Genomic DNA, 16817 nt, shown 5'->3' with positions numbered 1-16817 from the left:
GAACATTCAACCTATCTTCTATTTTGACACCAAAAAAAAAAAAAAGAAAAAAAAAACCCTCCCGAATTAAGTTCGAGTTCAAGAGCAATTATTTGATCAAAGAGAAAAGTTAACTATATATGAAAGGGAAAAGAAAGAGAAAAATATTTCCGAATTAAAACAAAGCAAAATTTTCACAGTTAGGAATTCGATGATCATTATAATGATGAGCTAAGTAATCAAACAAAGGAGATAAAAATTCAAATTTTTTATTCCTCATCTGCATCTGCAAGCTAATACTTTTTTAGCTCTTGACCGAGTTTTCAATAATTTTTACTTAATGTTCTTTCTCAGTGATTTTTTTTTTTTTTTTTGGGAAAGTAATTAGTGACCTCCAAACAATTTTATTGCATGGTGTGGACTTTTCTCTTTCCAAATAGTTATGCACGTATACATATATATTAATAAGTTGATAGTATGTTATATTTTCACTCTATTTTAATTAATAATTTATTGGTTATTTTAATAAAATTTTGATACTTTCTTTTATATTTTTATTCCATGTTGTTTGACCATGGTAAAGAAAAGAAGGTTGATTGTGCAACTTTTTCAGACTGATCGAGGACATTTTGGGCATTTTATCAATAAAAGTGGCGGTTTATGGTAAAGGATACTTCTCCAATGTTGTTGAGGACATCCTAATTTTCCAACGCCGCGTTTTGGGCCTGATTTGGCAGATTTGGTCAAAAAATGTGTTGACTTTGTGGTTGAGCAGATTACCCTATTTGAATAGGATTGTGTTTCACAGTTTTATTATTTTATTTGGTTTTTTCCAAATTGTTGGGAGACCTATTTTAGGTAGGATTCAAACTTATTAGTCTATGCTGAGTTAGAAACCCTAAAAGGCCAGAACGTTTATGGGGATTAGAACTTGGCAAGTCTACAAGGTCTATCTTTTCTTTTAATGATATTTTGCTTTTCAATTATGAATATGCATCAATAATTTTCTTTTGCAAGGACGAGGTCACGAGCTTTTATATAAATATGTAGTGTTTTATTAATTTGCTTATAAAATTATGGATGTTTGTTTTGAGTTATTAATCATTGTGTTTAAGTTATTTATATGCTTGATGATTGGCCACTATTAAGATGTTTAGACAAGTAATATAATGCAATTTCTGTTGGAATGTCATCCTGAAATTGGGTAGGGCTTTTTGTGATTTAGAATTGTAAGTTCACTTAATGCAAACATCACCCTCTTAAAGGTTGCATGATTTTTCAAAAGGTTTCCACAAAGCTTATTAACTCTTGAATGTTAGATATATGTTCAAGCTTGAATATCACGAAAAAAATGTGCATTAGGATAACCTAACTTTCAAAGCATGTATGATAATTCATAAGAAATTAATAAACTGTGTATGATTGTTAATCATGACTGCTAAACCGTTTTCTTTACATTTGTCTGTCCAAAATCGTTTGTCTAATTGCTGCATTTTCTAATTTTGTTATTCTAGTTATGTTTATTAATTGTTCTTTATTTTAAATCCATAATCCCAAACTTTTATAAATCTTGTATTGGATAGTTAATTAAGAATTGATTTTAAACACAAGTTGTTCATGTCAATTCGTGTAAAGTAAGATCTTGTTTAAGCTACCTATACCACAATTACTTTATTCTTTAACAAATATTTTTATGTAATTTAATCAGACTTTTGCAAACGGTAAAAATCTCATCATTATCATGAAAAATTACCCCGAGTTAGCAATAGTTAACGAAGGACAGAATCTGCTTTCCTTTTGCGTTTTGAACGTCCGAGAAGATATCATAATTATTGTAGCAAGTAATGCTGATGCTCACTCTAACAACCAGGAGAGATTCTGAGTCAAAAGCTTACTTTAGGTCATTAGTTAAATTTAAATATGCGTAAGCAGGATTTGTTAATAATTAAATTACTACCAATGGTGACCCATCTGTTCCTGATTATTATAGCTTCTTACAGGTCTGCCACGTTGTATGGTAAAAAATAAAAAAATAAAAAAACAAAAACCAAAAAAGAAAGTTTTAACGAAACACTTTAGGTATTGTTCACTTTTAAAGAAAATGATATTTTTACTCTAAAAAGTCATTTATGGTATTATTCACTTATAACACATTTTTATCATTTTGATTAAAACTCAAAATTTTAAAACATTTTTTATTAATTTTTCTTAAAAAAAATGAATATATTCTGGGTTGGTGGACGACGGACGGTGGAAAGTTAACTACCAAACCCTAATAATTTCGTGAACCATTTCCATTGGTCTATAAAGAGAATATATTTTTTTTTTCCGATCAGCTACAAAGAGTGTTTAAATGGTGTTGTTTGATGCTGGGTGAAACTATGTGCAACACTTGGGTGGTGTTTCCTTTGTTCGCAGTTATTTCTGAACTGCCATGGTGTGCTGGTCCTTTATTTTAGTTATCAATATATATATTCAATACATTACGAAGAGGGGTGCGTAACTAAAGAACTCATAATTGCAAACCCTAGTTAATAAAATAAAGGGTTATAAGTTATTCACTGTATTACTTTCATAATCGAAACCGTACAATTATGATAAAATCATTACAAAAAAATTATTCGAATTGAAGATTATTTAATTATTCAAATGTATGAAATAAATTAACACTCTAAATAATATATTCATAATAAATATATTAACAATTTATTTTAATACATTGAAATGTTGAAATTAAACTACGATGCAGCATGGATGAAACGTACGAATGAGGGAGGGGTTGGGTGGGTGTTTCGGGATTTCGCTGGGATTCCAAAGCTAGTAGGATGGGAAGGAGGGGAGTTTTTTGGGGCTGCAATTATGGCAAAGGCTGAGGCAGTTCGCTAGGGTATGGAGGCGGTGGTGGGTAACGCTGGGGGAACTAGTTATAGGTTGGTGGTTGAATCGAATTCTAAAGGGTTGGTTCAGATGATCAACAAAGAGATTGCGGTTGATGTAATTCTCGAGATTTATCTCCAAGATATTTGGAGAATGGCGAGCTTATTTCAATCAGTAATGTTTTGTTTTACCTCTCGTCATTGTAATCGTGTAGCCCACTCAATAACGGCGTACATTGTTAAGTATGGCAGAAGATTTGGCTGAGATAAGTTAGGACATGGGTTTTTGTTTAATATTCTAACGACAGATGCGCATGTAACGATTCGTATTTAATTCAATAAAATTTTATCTTTCGACAAAAAAAAAAAATGACTAGGTCTATCTTCAACTGAAATTTCGATTAATTTTACCTTTAAAGTTTAATTAATCATTTGCCATTAATTCTTTTAAGGTTAAAAATGAAGTGTCATGCAAGGTAAGAGCAGACAAAACATGATATACAGTGAAGGTACAAAGCGTAGGAGGATTTTTGTTTTCTCGGGTCATTGTATGGCCAGCTCAAATATATCTAGGGTTAGGGCCCTTAGGAGGGAAGGGTCCGGCCGTCTAGGTCGCCTCACATAATATCAGTGCCAGTAGATGACCCATCAGTCATAAGAGACTGAACACAACAGGAGGTTAACACACAATAAAAAGACTCAGTAGAATTTATATTGTGTATAATGTAATATATATATATATATATATATTTGTTAATATAATAATAAAGTTGAAGAAATCTGAGAAACTGACTGTGAGTGGGGTGGGGGAGGAGGGAGGAGGGGTGTTGGTTAATGACAGACAAGATATAATTCCAGAGAGGATGGGTGGTGTCCCACAGGCGGTGTCATATGGGAGAGGGCGCGCGAAAACAGCGCGGGAGCTGTTTCCCAATGCACCACCTTAAGACACCATAACTCTCTCCTCCTGCAGCTGCTGCCAGTCGGCCCAGTACCCCCACTTCTTCTCTCTTCTCTCTCGCTCCAATTAATCCACCGTTCATTCTTTCTTTTCGATCTCTTTGATCAATTTTCCTTTTTAATTTATATTTTATAAGTGCAGCTTTCTTTGAAACTCTCTGATACGTCTGGGACCCACCCAACACCCCCATCATATCAAATGTAAACTCTTTTGATGCTGACACCCATATCTCGAACTCACTAGTTTTTATTTCGTGAAAATGGTTGGTCACCAGTTTCCGTTGATTTTGATATTAAATAATCAAAACAACAAGTTGTTACAAAACGCGTATGCAAACTTATAAACGACCTTAATTCAAATTAATGAATGTTTACTTAGAGTGAGAAAAATTATGGATTGCATAAGTTAGGAGATATGAGGAAAAAAACAATGAAATGAGGCTAAGTACTGCTTAATGCATCTAATTTTGTAGTTTTACATGCATTAGATTATTGATGTTAATGTAGAAGCTAAACCTAAATATATTTCTTTTTTACTTATATATTAGTAAACACATGAATCAAAATAATTCTACTAATACGCATTCCAACGCATTTTAAATGAGTAAATATGCTTAGACGAATCAAAATAATCCTACTAATAGTATAGTGCTAAGAGATTTGATAGCATCACTTGCTTATGCATCTGTGACGTAAATTGATTGTTGATTCATTATAATTCTCACTAAGATTAATAGATAAGAGTTACGTGCCCCTGAGTAGTTGATGATTTCATTCATTTAAGTCTCGTTCGATGCGTAAGATTGAATTTTATCATATTACTTTCAAGGTACGTTAAAATAAACAATGAAGTCCAAAGTTTTCTCCAAACTAACAGTAGAAGAGTGCATTAGTTATGAAAAAACTTATTCCTCATATATAACTCTACCATCATGTAATTGGAATAGATTAGTTTTATTGATGACTAATCATTCTCATTCCAACTTCAAAGAATTTTTCTCATTCCAACTTCAAGGAATTTGAAAGTTGTGTTTCTTTCTTTTCTTACTTCAACGCACAAATATATAAAAAGTTAATTCATTCTAATCCTAAACACTAAACGTCACCTCTATTTTTCATGTCAACTCAGATTTGTTTTATATCTCTATGTCTTTAAATCCACGGATCAAGGAATATATTCGTACCGCTTAATTATCTTACTGTTTTTATTAATTCATTCTACTGACTCATCTCATACAAAATCAAGTTGTTGACGGGCAAAATTTTTTGATCCGTTAGTTCTAAACACAAAAGTTCAGAAAGTATCTGAATTCAATGAATCCATGTAGCAGAGCGTGAGAGGGCCGGCTAATGTGCGCCATGGCATGGCTACTATGAGCCCATGTGGGAAGTGGGGTTCACAGGAGCCAGGTATTTAGAGACAGGGATGAGACTCTGTTGGGGTCCCGTTTATCATGATAATCAAAGTAAAGGGGAAGATAAGAAACAACTCAAAACTACAAATATATATGTAAATAAATATATATAGATATATATACATATGGGCGTAGCAAATTTTTAAGAGAAGGAATTTCTATTTTTTATTTATTTATAAAATAGGGATTTGTTGTGTGGTTCACATCATATTTAATTTTGACGATTCAACTGTTTACTTTTTAAGTTGTAAATATTAGCCAAATTAGAAAATGTTTAAAACATCTAATTGGATTCAAAGAAATTAATAAATACATTGTTATATAAGAAACAAAGCAATTTTATCTTGATAATTAAATAGATAAATAGTTTCGGATTGAATTGAATTTTTGTAAGAATAATCTATGAAGTAAGACTTACAAAATAAATGATTTGGATTGTTAAAGTTTGAAGTGAAGTGACCTCTACACCTAATCCTCATTCTTTAAAAAAAAATAGAAATCCCTTTGCATAAAAGGGGTTGTGTGTGTTCGCGTGCGTGCGTGTGTGAGGAGGGAAGGGATCTCTTTTTATTATAAAAATAGAGATGAGTTGTGCGGCTCACATCATTTCAAACTTTAACGTTTATTTTTTAAGTTGCACTTTATAAATCGTATTTATAAAATATTAATCAAATCAAAAATATTTGAGATATCTAATTGAATTCAACGAAATTGATGAATACTTTATTCTAAGAAAATTTTGAAATTTTATTTTGATAATTAAATAGGTAAATAGTTCTAGATTGTATTCAATTATCTCAAGAATAATTTATGAATCATGACTAAGGATTGTTAAAAAATTTCCCAACTAATTTCCATTGAATATATATCGCTAGTCATAGTCACAAAGCTAGTAGCTACTAGGCTACTAGGCTACTAGTAGTAATAGTCGATGGTGGGAGTCTATCAGGTCGATGTGATGGGCACGGTGGGACATTCCTTTGATAAAGATGTTTAGGGTTTGGGCCCTTCGTATGGAGAAATTGTAATTTGAGTCTCTCACAAATGATTGGTAGGATATAGAACTTAAGCATGTTCCTCCCCCGTCCGGAAGTTCTCTATTGTTTTCTACTTATTTAGCATGTTTAATGTGATCCGTTTGATGTTGATCTCACGCTCCATATTCTCTCTCTCTCTCTCTCTCTCTATATATATATATATACACACACGCACACCAATGAGAGATTCATTCCTGTGAAACGATACTTTTACTACATATTTTGTACCCAAAAATAAAGTTCCTTTATGGAAATATGTGAGCAAAAGGATAACTGTCAATATTGGCTAAATAACTTGTAGTTAAAGTGATTTCGAATATTAAATGTACACAAAATTTGGTTTCAGACCACATTTTAGGTAGCAAAATCTTTTTTCACGGGTGAGATTTATTTTGACACGAGTATGAATGAGATTAAAGACGACATGATTATTAAGAATGTTACACGACAATAACATGATTTACCCGTTTAGTATTCATAAGTAGAAAAATATCCATAAAATGTAATCTTTTCAACAAACAAAAGAGATAAATTTTTCATCTTACCTTCAACTTAAAAGGGTTGACCGGGTTAGTTGGTTACGCCACTACGTACAGGTGTTAAAAGTATCTCATTTTTGCGTTAGGCAGGTTGACCCGAATGACAAAATTACAAATGAATTATTAACAACGTTAAACAATTTGAATTATGACCCAAACACAATAATTGCCAACCGTATTAACCAAAAATAACTATTGTCAACCCTAATCCGTATATTTGATTTGGTTTTCAAGTTGTGTTATCGAGTCGTGTCTTGTCGAAAATTGTCACTTCCATCTTGCAATTTGTCCATTGAACTTCAATCACTTTATGATTACCTTCATGAGCTTAATAGGCTTTTCATCAACCAAAACATTGGGCCAACTGATAAGGCCGGCAACATCAAAAGTTTCAAGGCCTAGCAGAAGAGTCACAAGATTCACAACCAACAATATGATACCTCATTTCTTTAACTCAGAATTACAAACCCTTTACATAACAGGCAACATTTTCCTTTGACATTGCATAAAATACGAAAACAACGAAAATAATGACCCTTTATTGAGCTGAGCAGCAACTTTAGAGAGCAATGGAGACCTCCACTGGGGACTCACCCTTGTCGACGACAAATGTTTTTACAGGCTTCTTTGAGGCAGTAACAATTTCAACACTGTATGCTCCTGGGAAGCCCCTAAACCTGAACTCTCCCTGCTCGTCAATGTGGCCATGTGCTTCAGACAGCCACTCTTCCTTGAGAGCCAAGTAACGTTTCCCTGCTTCGTTGATATCCCCTTCTGCATTCACTAAATGCGAATTTTCCCGACTCATAAACAGCTCCCAGAATCCCCAGAGCATTACACCTTCAACCGCGGGATTGGCAAATGCTTCACGAAGCATCACTTCCAAATCGTCTGCTCTAACATATTCATTAGTGGATGATACATCAAGCTCCGTGAACCAGATTGGTAGGCCAAGAATGCCTAATTTGTCAAGAGCAGAACAAACAATTGGACCCACTGGACTATCAATATGTCCTTGGATGCCAATGCCAGCAACAGGTGCACCTTGTTCCTGCAAATCAAGGATTTGATCAATGTATTTTTCTGGTGATGATCTAGTATCGCAACCATCCTCAATGTGATAATCATTCACAAACAGAGTTGCAGATGGATCCAACAAGTTTGCAGTTTTGAACATGTTGGCTCTGATATCTTTTCCCAGTTTGTCCTGATAGAATGAGCCATGCAGCATCTCATTGTTGACATCATGGTGCCTGAACTTCCCTTTGTAGCGCGTGAGAAGATCCGTTAGTCGATTTTGAACAGCTGTTGACAAGTCACTCTGGCTCAACGTACGGATCCATTGCTGCACTGTGTCGATGACTTCCCAGAAAATACAGTGGCCTCGCATTTCTATGTTGTGATTCTTGCACAAGTCCACCATATCATCAGCATCCTTGTAGTTGAAGTTTCCTTTTTGTGGTTCAGTCCAATACCACTTCAATTCATTTCCAAACACAGCCCAGTTGAAGTTTTTAACAAAGAAATCAACGAAATCTTCATTGTCAATGTTTGTTCTACTTATACATGTCCCAATTGGAAAACTGTTTTGCGATTGTATAACTTTCACAAAGCTGCCAAGCATGCTGCTTGAGTCCGACCCTGAAAATTTCAGGACAATATCGCACTTACGAATCTGCATTGCAATAAAAGTGAAAGACTTCAATCAGAACAAATTAGAGAAAAGCTCATTTGAATCGTCTATACTTTAGGTTCTTATTGAAGCAATGCTTGGTGAGGAATGATGCTTATGAAACAAATGAGACAACACATCATTTACCTTATCAGTCTGCCTCTTCAGATGTCTAAATCTCGCTGGTCTGTCAACGGGGAATATATGAAGTCCGGCAACCATTAAGTCTACACCTGCGGCTGGACCTTGGATATAAACTATTACTTTTGATGGTTGCTTCTCAATTCTGAAGGAACCACCGATTTCATGCCATCTAGTGTCACTTGCTTCAACCTGCCCTCCATTTACCCACTGGTTGTCCACGCCGAGCGCAATGTTGACGTTCTGTGGACCAGTTGCTCCAGCACCAATCCGAACCCAAGCAGATACTTGATATGTCAAAAATAGTTTCAATTTGTCACCAATCGTCTGAGCAGGACCCATCCAAGTCTCCGTGCGCTTGGTTACTAGAATGTAGCAACCACTTAAAGGTTCATGCGGTCCAAGGCTCTCTATTGCCATTGGAGGGAGAATATGTGGTGAACCAGTTCGGACACTCAGAGTACAATTACCAAGCGGAAACCACCCGTTTGTGCCATTACTCAAATTGCTGTTCTCAATTATATTTACTCCAAATGCTGGCAACTACAGAAACAAAAGCCTATATTTTAGTGTGTCTACGAATTGAGCTCGAAGAAAACATGCTCAGAAAGTATTAGAGAAAATGAATCACTCATTCAACCAACCTCAATGACTGGTGGAGGTGAAGGAGGAACTTTCTCAGCATGCTTGACAACAAAACTATTGACAAGAATATCTGTTCCCGCCGGTGGACCTTCAAGATAAACGACTACTTTTGACGGGGAGCCGTTTAAAAGGAACTTCCCTTGCAACTGTGTCCAATCCGTGTCTGTTGCCTGCACACTTTATAGCACACCAACATCCATTAAGATTAACGCGACACAATGGGAAGGGAAATGATTTCTCATCTGATAGTACTTAGCAACGAAGAAACAAATAAATCACAATTTCATTGGAAAGAGACCGGGAGAAAGATAATAACTTAGCAATGCCGATATACTGTTCACGCTGATTTGGTGACTGCACCCATAAGGTAGCCCGGACATCAGCAGTAGTGACATTGTTGCCAAATATCCTAACCACGGTGGTTGCCTCATAAGCTAGCTTACGCTGCACTCTTCCAGTGATGTCCTGCTGGATGCCACTCCAGCTCTGTGTGCGTTCTGTTGCAGCTGCAAAAACCTTTCCAGATTGAGGGACGATTTTCCCATCTCCCATTGAGTCATGCAAAACAATTTTGCAACCTCTTCCAGACCAATTATTTAAGGCATCCTCAAATTTCGGGTTTAGGATTATATTCTCTTCTCCATCATTGAAATTCCCCGTCCTTCCACTCTTCAAAATATACATTCCAAAATCAATCAGAAATAGATGAATAAAACTAGATTGCTGTGGTGGAAAACTTCTTGGACAAGTTACTGCTACACTTAATTGCTATTATTTATTATGATTCCATATATAAGGAGCAAGAAAAAAGTACCTGGCATTCACTTGGGCTCGAGGAACAGATCAAAACTGATTTTATAATAAGGTCAACTCCAACCGAAGGCCCTTCCAAATAAAATACAACCCTATCAGGTTTTGTCGACAGTGAGAACTTCCCATCCAAATTTCCCCACCTCCCCTTTGATACAGTACATCTGCAGGCAGTTATTACTGTTAAAACAGATTCCTTTTTCCATAAAGAAAAAGAAAAATGCACTTGACAGAATAAAAGCACCATTACCTTCCAACTTGCAAATAGTTGGTCGCTGAACCTCGGTATTCCAGCTTCAAAGTTGCCAGGACATCAGCAGAGCCCTGAAGAGGTCCGCAGACTCCAACACATGCTGAAACTAAATATGTGGAGCCTGGGGAAATTCTCCGTGTGATATCTTGCTCCAAACCTTGCCAACTTTCCTTCCGATTTGTAACAACAGCATAATTGCCTGCTTTCACTTTTGGGTGACCAGAATTGGCAGAAACTACAAAGCCATTGCAGTTACTCGGGTGCCAAGAATGCAGTCCTCCAGAGAAATCGTGGTTCACTATGATATTTGTGGCATTTCTGCTACTTGAATTCACCAAGTTTTGGTTCTCAGACTGACAGAAAAGGAAGAGGTCATAAGAAAAAAATCAAATGTTTCATCTCTTACACTTCTGCCATCTCCCAAAAGCTCATTTGAAGAAAAGAAAACCAGCTGTATATCTTGTTTCTTAGCCTCGGAAATCTGAACTACAGCCCTTAAATAAGCAATCTTTTTCTGCGTAAAACTGTGATTCCATATGTACTTCAGATGTAGCAACAAAAAGGACTAGAAATAGAAGTACCTGGCCCTCAGAACAAGAGATCATAACTGATTTTATATGAAGGTCAACTCCAGCAGGAGGCCCTTCCAAATAAAACACCACCCTATCAGGCATTGTCGACAAAGAAAACTTTCCATCCAAACTTTCCCATTTCCCATTTGATACAGAACTTCTGCAGGCGATCACTACTTATAAAACAAATACCTTTTACCATAAACAAAGAATAAATGCGCTAACAGAAACAAAACACATGATTTACCTTCCTATTTTCACATAGCCAGTTGCTGAGCCTCGGCTTTCCAGCTTCAAAGTTGCTATGACCTCAGCAGATCCCTGAAGAGGCCCTGAAACTCCCACACACGCTGAAACCGAATAGGTAAATCCAGGGGAAATTCTTTCAGTAATATCTTGCTCCAATCCCTGCCAGCATTGTTGGCGATTCATAACAACTGCATAACTTCCTGCTGAATCCACAACAAAGGCGTTGCAGTGATTGGGGTGCCAAGAATGCAGCCCTCGAGAGAAATCATGGTTCAGTACGATATTTGGACCGTGACTACTTGAATCAGCAACATTTTCGCTCGAAAACTGCCAGGGAAAGAACAGGTCACGATAATATTGGTGCAAACGCATGGCTGTTAGTTTCTCAAAATCTACCATGATCAATTATTTTACTCCTCAAGTGCTAAAATTCAGTGAGATGCTCATATAGCAAATTTGTAGACTTAATTAGCATGAAAACGCTTTTGGGGTTTCAATGCAACAGGGTGGAGGTAGATTGCGGTAGTGTGTGTTTGTACATGAATGTATTCGTCAATATTTGCAATTCTGCACTTCATAGGTAACCATTGGTGGCATGCCCGAATGCATCCAGCAAACATCTAAGAAGAGCCAACAAACTTTCACGTACAAGAATAAACGCTCTTATCATCCACTTTTTCAGTCAATTCTTACCATCCACTTAGGGTTCATTTGGTATTCAAGCTTTCTTAAAATGACTAAAAGCGTTTTAGTGAAAATATTTTTGGGTTCCAAATTACTAAAGATTGGTTCTAAAAATATTTTCACCAAAAACGCTTGTATTTCCAAACGAGCCTTTAACTTACAAGTCATTTGCTATTTAAGCTCTCTTAAATCTTAACAAAGAGCAACCCCATCCAAATAAAAAGGCAAAAAAAAAAAAAAAAAAAAAAAAACGTTTTCTTGTACAAGTATAGTATAACAGCACCGTAGTCTGAGACGGACTAAAGTGTAAACAACATGAAACTACAAGGACGAAAGTGAAATCCCAAGTAAACTAGGAGAAAAATAAAATAATAGAAACCGAACCTCCACATTGTCGGCGGCATTGTTGTTGGTCTGTTGGTTCTTCTCCATGGTTTCTTTGGATCCCTAAACCAAATTAAACACCATTTCCGATCAATCAAACATAAACAGTTTATGGGTAACTGCAGTTTCCCCCGACAGCTAAAAGACAACATACCTTTGGATGCTTCTGCTTCTGATGATTGCTGTCGTCGGAGACTCCGCTCCTGAAGCGCCAAGGTATGAGCCTCCTCATATATAAACCCCACGATCCAACTGTAAAAACTCAAAATTTGCCGGCGGAAAAGTGAAGCCTACGAAAAGCGCGGGACCATGTTTTATTTTTTATAATTTGTCTGGGTTTAATCCAGACTAAAAACAGTTCGATCGACAATCCTTAAAGGCAACAATTCGATCGACTTGTGCGAAATCTCGAGAAAATTAAGAAAAATCTAATCTTCGGCTTGCAGATTGGAATGCTTGAATTGGAATGGACGCTCCAGACAACTTGAAATACGATTCCTTCTTCTATAATTTAGTCTTTGATTGAAAGACATCTGAATGCCTATTGGCTCCTAGCCAGCTAATTAGAGGTGCGACTGGGCTTTCAGTTGGAGAAATTTTTTAGCGTGCGGCAACACCGTCCGTTACAATATTCAATTGGGAATTTGAAATATTTTAATGAATTTATAAATTTATAGATTTTTATAGAGTTACACTGATTTATAGATATTTTATGTAAAATTTTGATTCAATTACCTCGAAATCTCATGAGAAGATATGAGATTTGTGTATGCTTAAAATAGACTACAAAATTTCTTTAATTCCCTCTAATTCCTCAACTTTTCCAAATTCTTTAAATTCTAATTCTAATTTAATACACCTAAAATGTTATAAATTTCTTTAAAATTCTAATTGAATACACACGGATTTCTAAGGATTTTAATGAACTATCTTAAAATCATGATTGAATACACATTGAATTTCAGATAATCACTTAAAATCCATATTGAATACCCTTGGATTCATTAAAAAAATTAAAATCTCTCAAAATCTCAATTGAATAAACCCTCCTAAGTATTATAATACAGATAAAAAAAATTTATTTAAGTATTTAACCAATTGTACCGAGTGGAGTCCTGACACGTTGAAATTGTATTATTACACTTGGAAATTTTTGAATTTTTCCCTTGCCAAATTTTGTACACTTCCAAACGCCCATGAAATTAAGATTTTAGCAAATCAAAATTCAATTGTGTGCGTGTGTGTGTGTGTGTGTTAATTTTGATGCAACATGATGAAGTATACAACGAAAGTGATCCTTGGCGCAATGAAAAAGTTGTTTTTTGCGACTGAAAGGTCACGGGTTCGACTTGTGAAAACGGCATTTTTGCAAAACAAGAGCAAGGCTCTGTACGATAAATGTTTCTTGTTGACCCTCGCAAAGCAAGGAGTCTTATTGGTCTAGGGCTGCCCTATGTTGGAAGTGTACAATATTTTTATGACATGCTAAATTCATTTGTAACAAATATTGGAATTATTTCGATTTTTTTTTAGTTCATTAATATTTTTACACTAGGAGAAGGGAGAGTTCGGCTAAGCCACACAATGGGCAGCCTAATTTAGTATCGAATTCGCAATTCATGAGATTCAAACCTTAAACGTCGCACTTCTAATCGAAAAGAAATATCACCAAACCCTAATACTGAATGACATAATTATTTCAATTTTTAATGTTTCATGCATTGCTATACGAAATGAAAAAGTTTGTGAGTCTCATATTACAATTCATAATTCAATTCATGAAAAAATTGGAATTTTTTGCCATATTTACTTTACACTAATCACGTCAGGTTTGAATAACGTAACAACTTTTGTACAAATGTATAATTTTTTTTATAACAAACAATATTATCTCAATGAACTAGTAATAATGTGCATTAAATTCACTTTTGGTGAGAATTTAGAAATAATCGAACCTGATACCTCTTATTTATTAAAAAAAAAAAATATCACTAAATTATAGTACTGAATGTTTATTGAAATGTATAACTTAAATGTACATTTTTGCGCGCATCCGAGAAACCTTCGACGGTGTTACTGAATAATTTCTACCCAAGAAGCTCTGAATCCGACCCAGTGTAGACATTTTCTTGGCAAACTTGTGGTCTGATTTGGGCTTGTCGTGAAAATATGGACTGCATGCATGTCTCTCCACTTAAAACCCAGAAGCCCAAATGTTTCTTTGAGCTAGTTAAGCCCAATTTCAAAAACCCGTTGGCCCAACCCCATAAGATAATCCCTTGATTAGTTTTTAATTAATCCTTCTCCATTTAAGTGATGCTCCAATATCTTTAATATCTAATCTAATATTAGAAAACCAGAAGTCAAGTTTGGTGTCTCAAGGCTTCACCAAAAATAATTGAACTAAAAAGCCCCTCAAACAAAAAAAAAAAACTACCTCAAATACAAAGCTACCTAGAATTTATGAATATTTCATGATGGATATTTTCGTCAAACTCAAAAGTAAAATAAAATAAATAAAAAAGGAAAAAAAAAGTAAAAAAATTGAACGTGTGATTCAAACCTCCACGTTTCCTTCGCATGCATAGCATTGCTTTTTCCCCTATAACTTCCCACCCCCACATCAGTATTTCCTTTACGTCTCTGCCTTTGCAAACAAAGTGGAACGGTTATAGAGAGGAAATAAACCGCCAGCAAAAAGTGGGTACAAAATTTCAACAACGTGGCCTCATAAACTCGACTAAAAGCTTTCAAGAGAAAAGCAAATGAATTTTCAATACAAAAAGGGAGCAGTGGTTTTGGGTTTTTTCTTTTAAATTTTAGGTTTTGCTTTGCGTTAGACCATCTCCAATGGTTGGGCTAAAAGCCAAATTTTTTAGCTCGGAAAATTTAGCTTTTAGCCCAGAAACAACTTTTCTGCTCCAATCGTTCTCGCCTAAAATTTTAGCTCGGGATTATTAAAGAATGAACTTATGCTATTTTTTTTGTTAAATTAATTTTTTTTTTAAAAATAAATATGTAGACTATCGTAAATTAATTTTATGAACATTTTAATTTAAAAAAAATTAAATTCCTATAAATATTGGGTGGAGTCCACTCCAATTTATGGGCTAAATTTTGGGGGGAATTTGGCATTGGTTTAGCATTTAGCATTTAGCCCAAAATTTCCCTTTGGGTTGGAGTGGGTTTGGGGTGAAATTTTGGAAGGTAATTTGGCTTTTAGCCCACCATTGGAGTTGGTCTACAGAGTACTGCTTTCTTTTGTTTGTTTTGCTTGCTTCTGTTTTCTCTACTAATAAATTTATTTGTATTTTTAGGAAGACAAGTTTGGTAGAAAGAAAGCGCCAGAGCGGCAGCAAAACGTGCAGTCCATTGATGGTGCTGTGACTAATGGGAGTAGTTCATGTGAAGAGAACAGGTAATGGATTTGATCTTAGCATTTGCTATATTGCATGGAATTTGTAGAGTCGGGCTCAATTGTTCTTCATTTTTGTCTGTTTTTCAAGCAAAAAACTCGTCAACTCCTTCAAATGGAGTCTTATTTGCATGATGAGATTCTACAACATTTTTATATGCGACATGTTAATTTTCATGGAGGATGTCTTCTGGAAATTCCAGTGCGAGAGTTCTGTGCTATTCCCGTGGATGAGGAAGTGATGCAAAGGCATCTTTAATAATTCATATGCCTTTTGGAAATTCCAGTTCGATGGTTCTGTGTGTTGTTGATGAGGATGCCTTCAGGAAATTCCAGGATGAGGGTTCTATGTGTTACTCCTGTGGATGAGGAGGCGATGTAAAGGCACGATTTAATTTTGACGGTGCAGTTCGTTTGTTTTTTCTATTTACTCATGTCTTTTTTCATTTATGTTTGACTGGATTTTGATAATTTGATGATGGTCTTTCGGTTCTCATGTGGATGCTTCGCCTCTGACTTATGTTTAGAGAATTTTTGTCTTTTAAATAACTTTTCTCTACACTAATTGGTAGCGAAGAATATATAGCTCTTCTCTTCACTGATATTAATATGCAAGTCATTGTTATTGCATATATTTTTTCCTCATGTTATCTTTTCTTTTGTCAAAAAAATTATTGCGTTATTTTTCTTTTTTGGGTTTATGTAGGAATATGAAAAAAAAAATTATAGTGGATTTCAACAAATCGAGAATGGACACAGATGATAGAAGCAATAATTTAGTTTTACATATTGAATATCTTCAGTTAATGTTTGACTTCACGCATAAAGACATTCTTGATTTCTTGGTTTATTAATTTGATACCTTTCATAATGTAGATCACAAATTAAAAACGACACACCCCGACCGAGATCAGGGCATGCTGGCCGTCACGTGGAAGTGACGTAACCATGTGCACAGTGCGGAAGCTAAGAAATAATAATAAAAGTACGAATGAATAAAAACCAAGCTATACACCAAGTAGAAACATACACGTGCAAGCGTAAGTGTGAAAAATAATGTTCAGAGTACAGAAGACCTAGTCCTAGTGCAATCCAGGAGAAACAAACACTAAATAAACACACCCAAAGGTGGTCCTACACTAGTGATAATCTATCAGATATGTCGTGAATCCCTCGAGAGCCACCA

At 35.3% G+C, this 16817-nt stretch overlaps 1 protein-coding gene across 1 annotated transcript; it reads right to left on the bottom strand.

Annotated features, from left to right (window-relative positions):
- Nucleotides 1-7227: 7227 nt before the first annotated feature.
- On the bottom strand, nt 7228-12823 carry LOC137717618 (endo-1,4-beta-xylanase 1-like). The gene is made up of 10 exons (XM_068457035.1): nt 12371-12823; nt 12217-12279; nt 11147-11475; nt 10909-11059; nt 10325-10680; nt 10079-10238; nt 9581-9933; nt 9264-9441; nt 8626-9162; nt 7228-8481 (listed from the first exon to the last, which is right to left on the bottom strand). Exons 1-10 carry the CDS (start codon nt 12446-12448, stop codon nt 7366-7368), a joined length of 3321 nt encoding a protein of 1106 aa, XP_068313136.1. The 5' UTR covers nt 12449-12823; the 3' UTR covers nt 7228-7365.
- Between the last annotated feature and the right edge of the window lie 3994 nt (nt 12824-16817).

Source organism: Pyrus communis, chromosome 15 (assembly GCF_963583255.1).
Source record: "Pyrus communis chromosome 15, drPyrComm1.1, whole genome shotgun sequence".
Classification (NCBI taxonomy): domain Eukaryota; kingdom Viridiplantae; phylum Streptophyta; class Magnoliopsida; order Rosales; family Rosaceae; genus Pyrus; species Pyrus communis.
The sequence above is the reverse complement of the archived record's forward strand: the minus strand, read 5'-3'. Positions and strand labels throughout refer to the sequence as shown.

Coding starts and splice junctions, on each gene's coding strand:
- LOC137717618 (XM_068457035.1), bottom strand. CDS start 12,448: ATGAGGAGGCTCATACCTTGGCGCTTCAGGAGCGGAGTCTCCGACGAC. Junction 10,681..10,908: donor TCTCTTGTTCTGAGGGCCAG/GTACTTCTATTT, acceptor CTTTTCTGTCAG/TCTGAGAACCAAAACTTGGT. Junction 9,442..9,580: donor CAGTATATCGGCATTGCTAA/GTTATTATCTTT, acceptor TGTGCTATAAAG/TGTGCAGGCAACAGACACGG.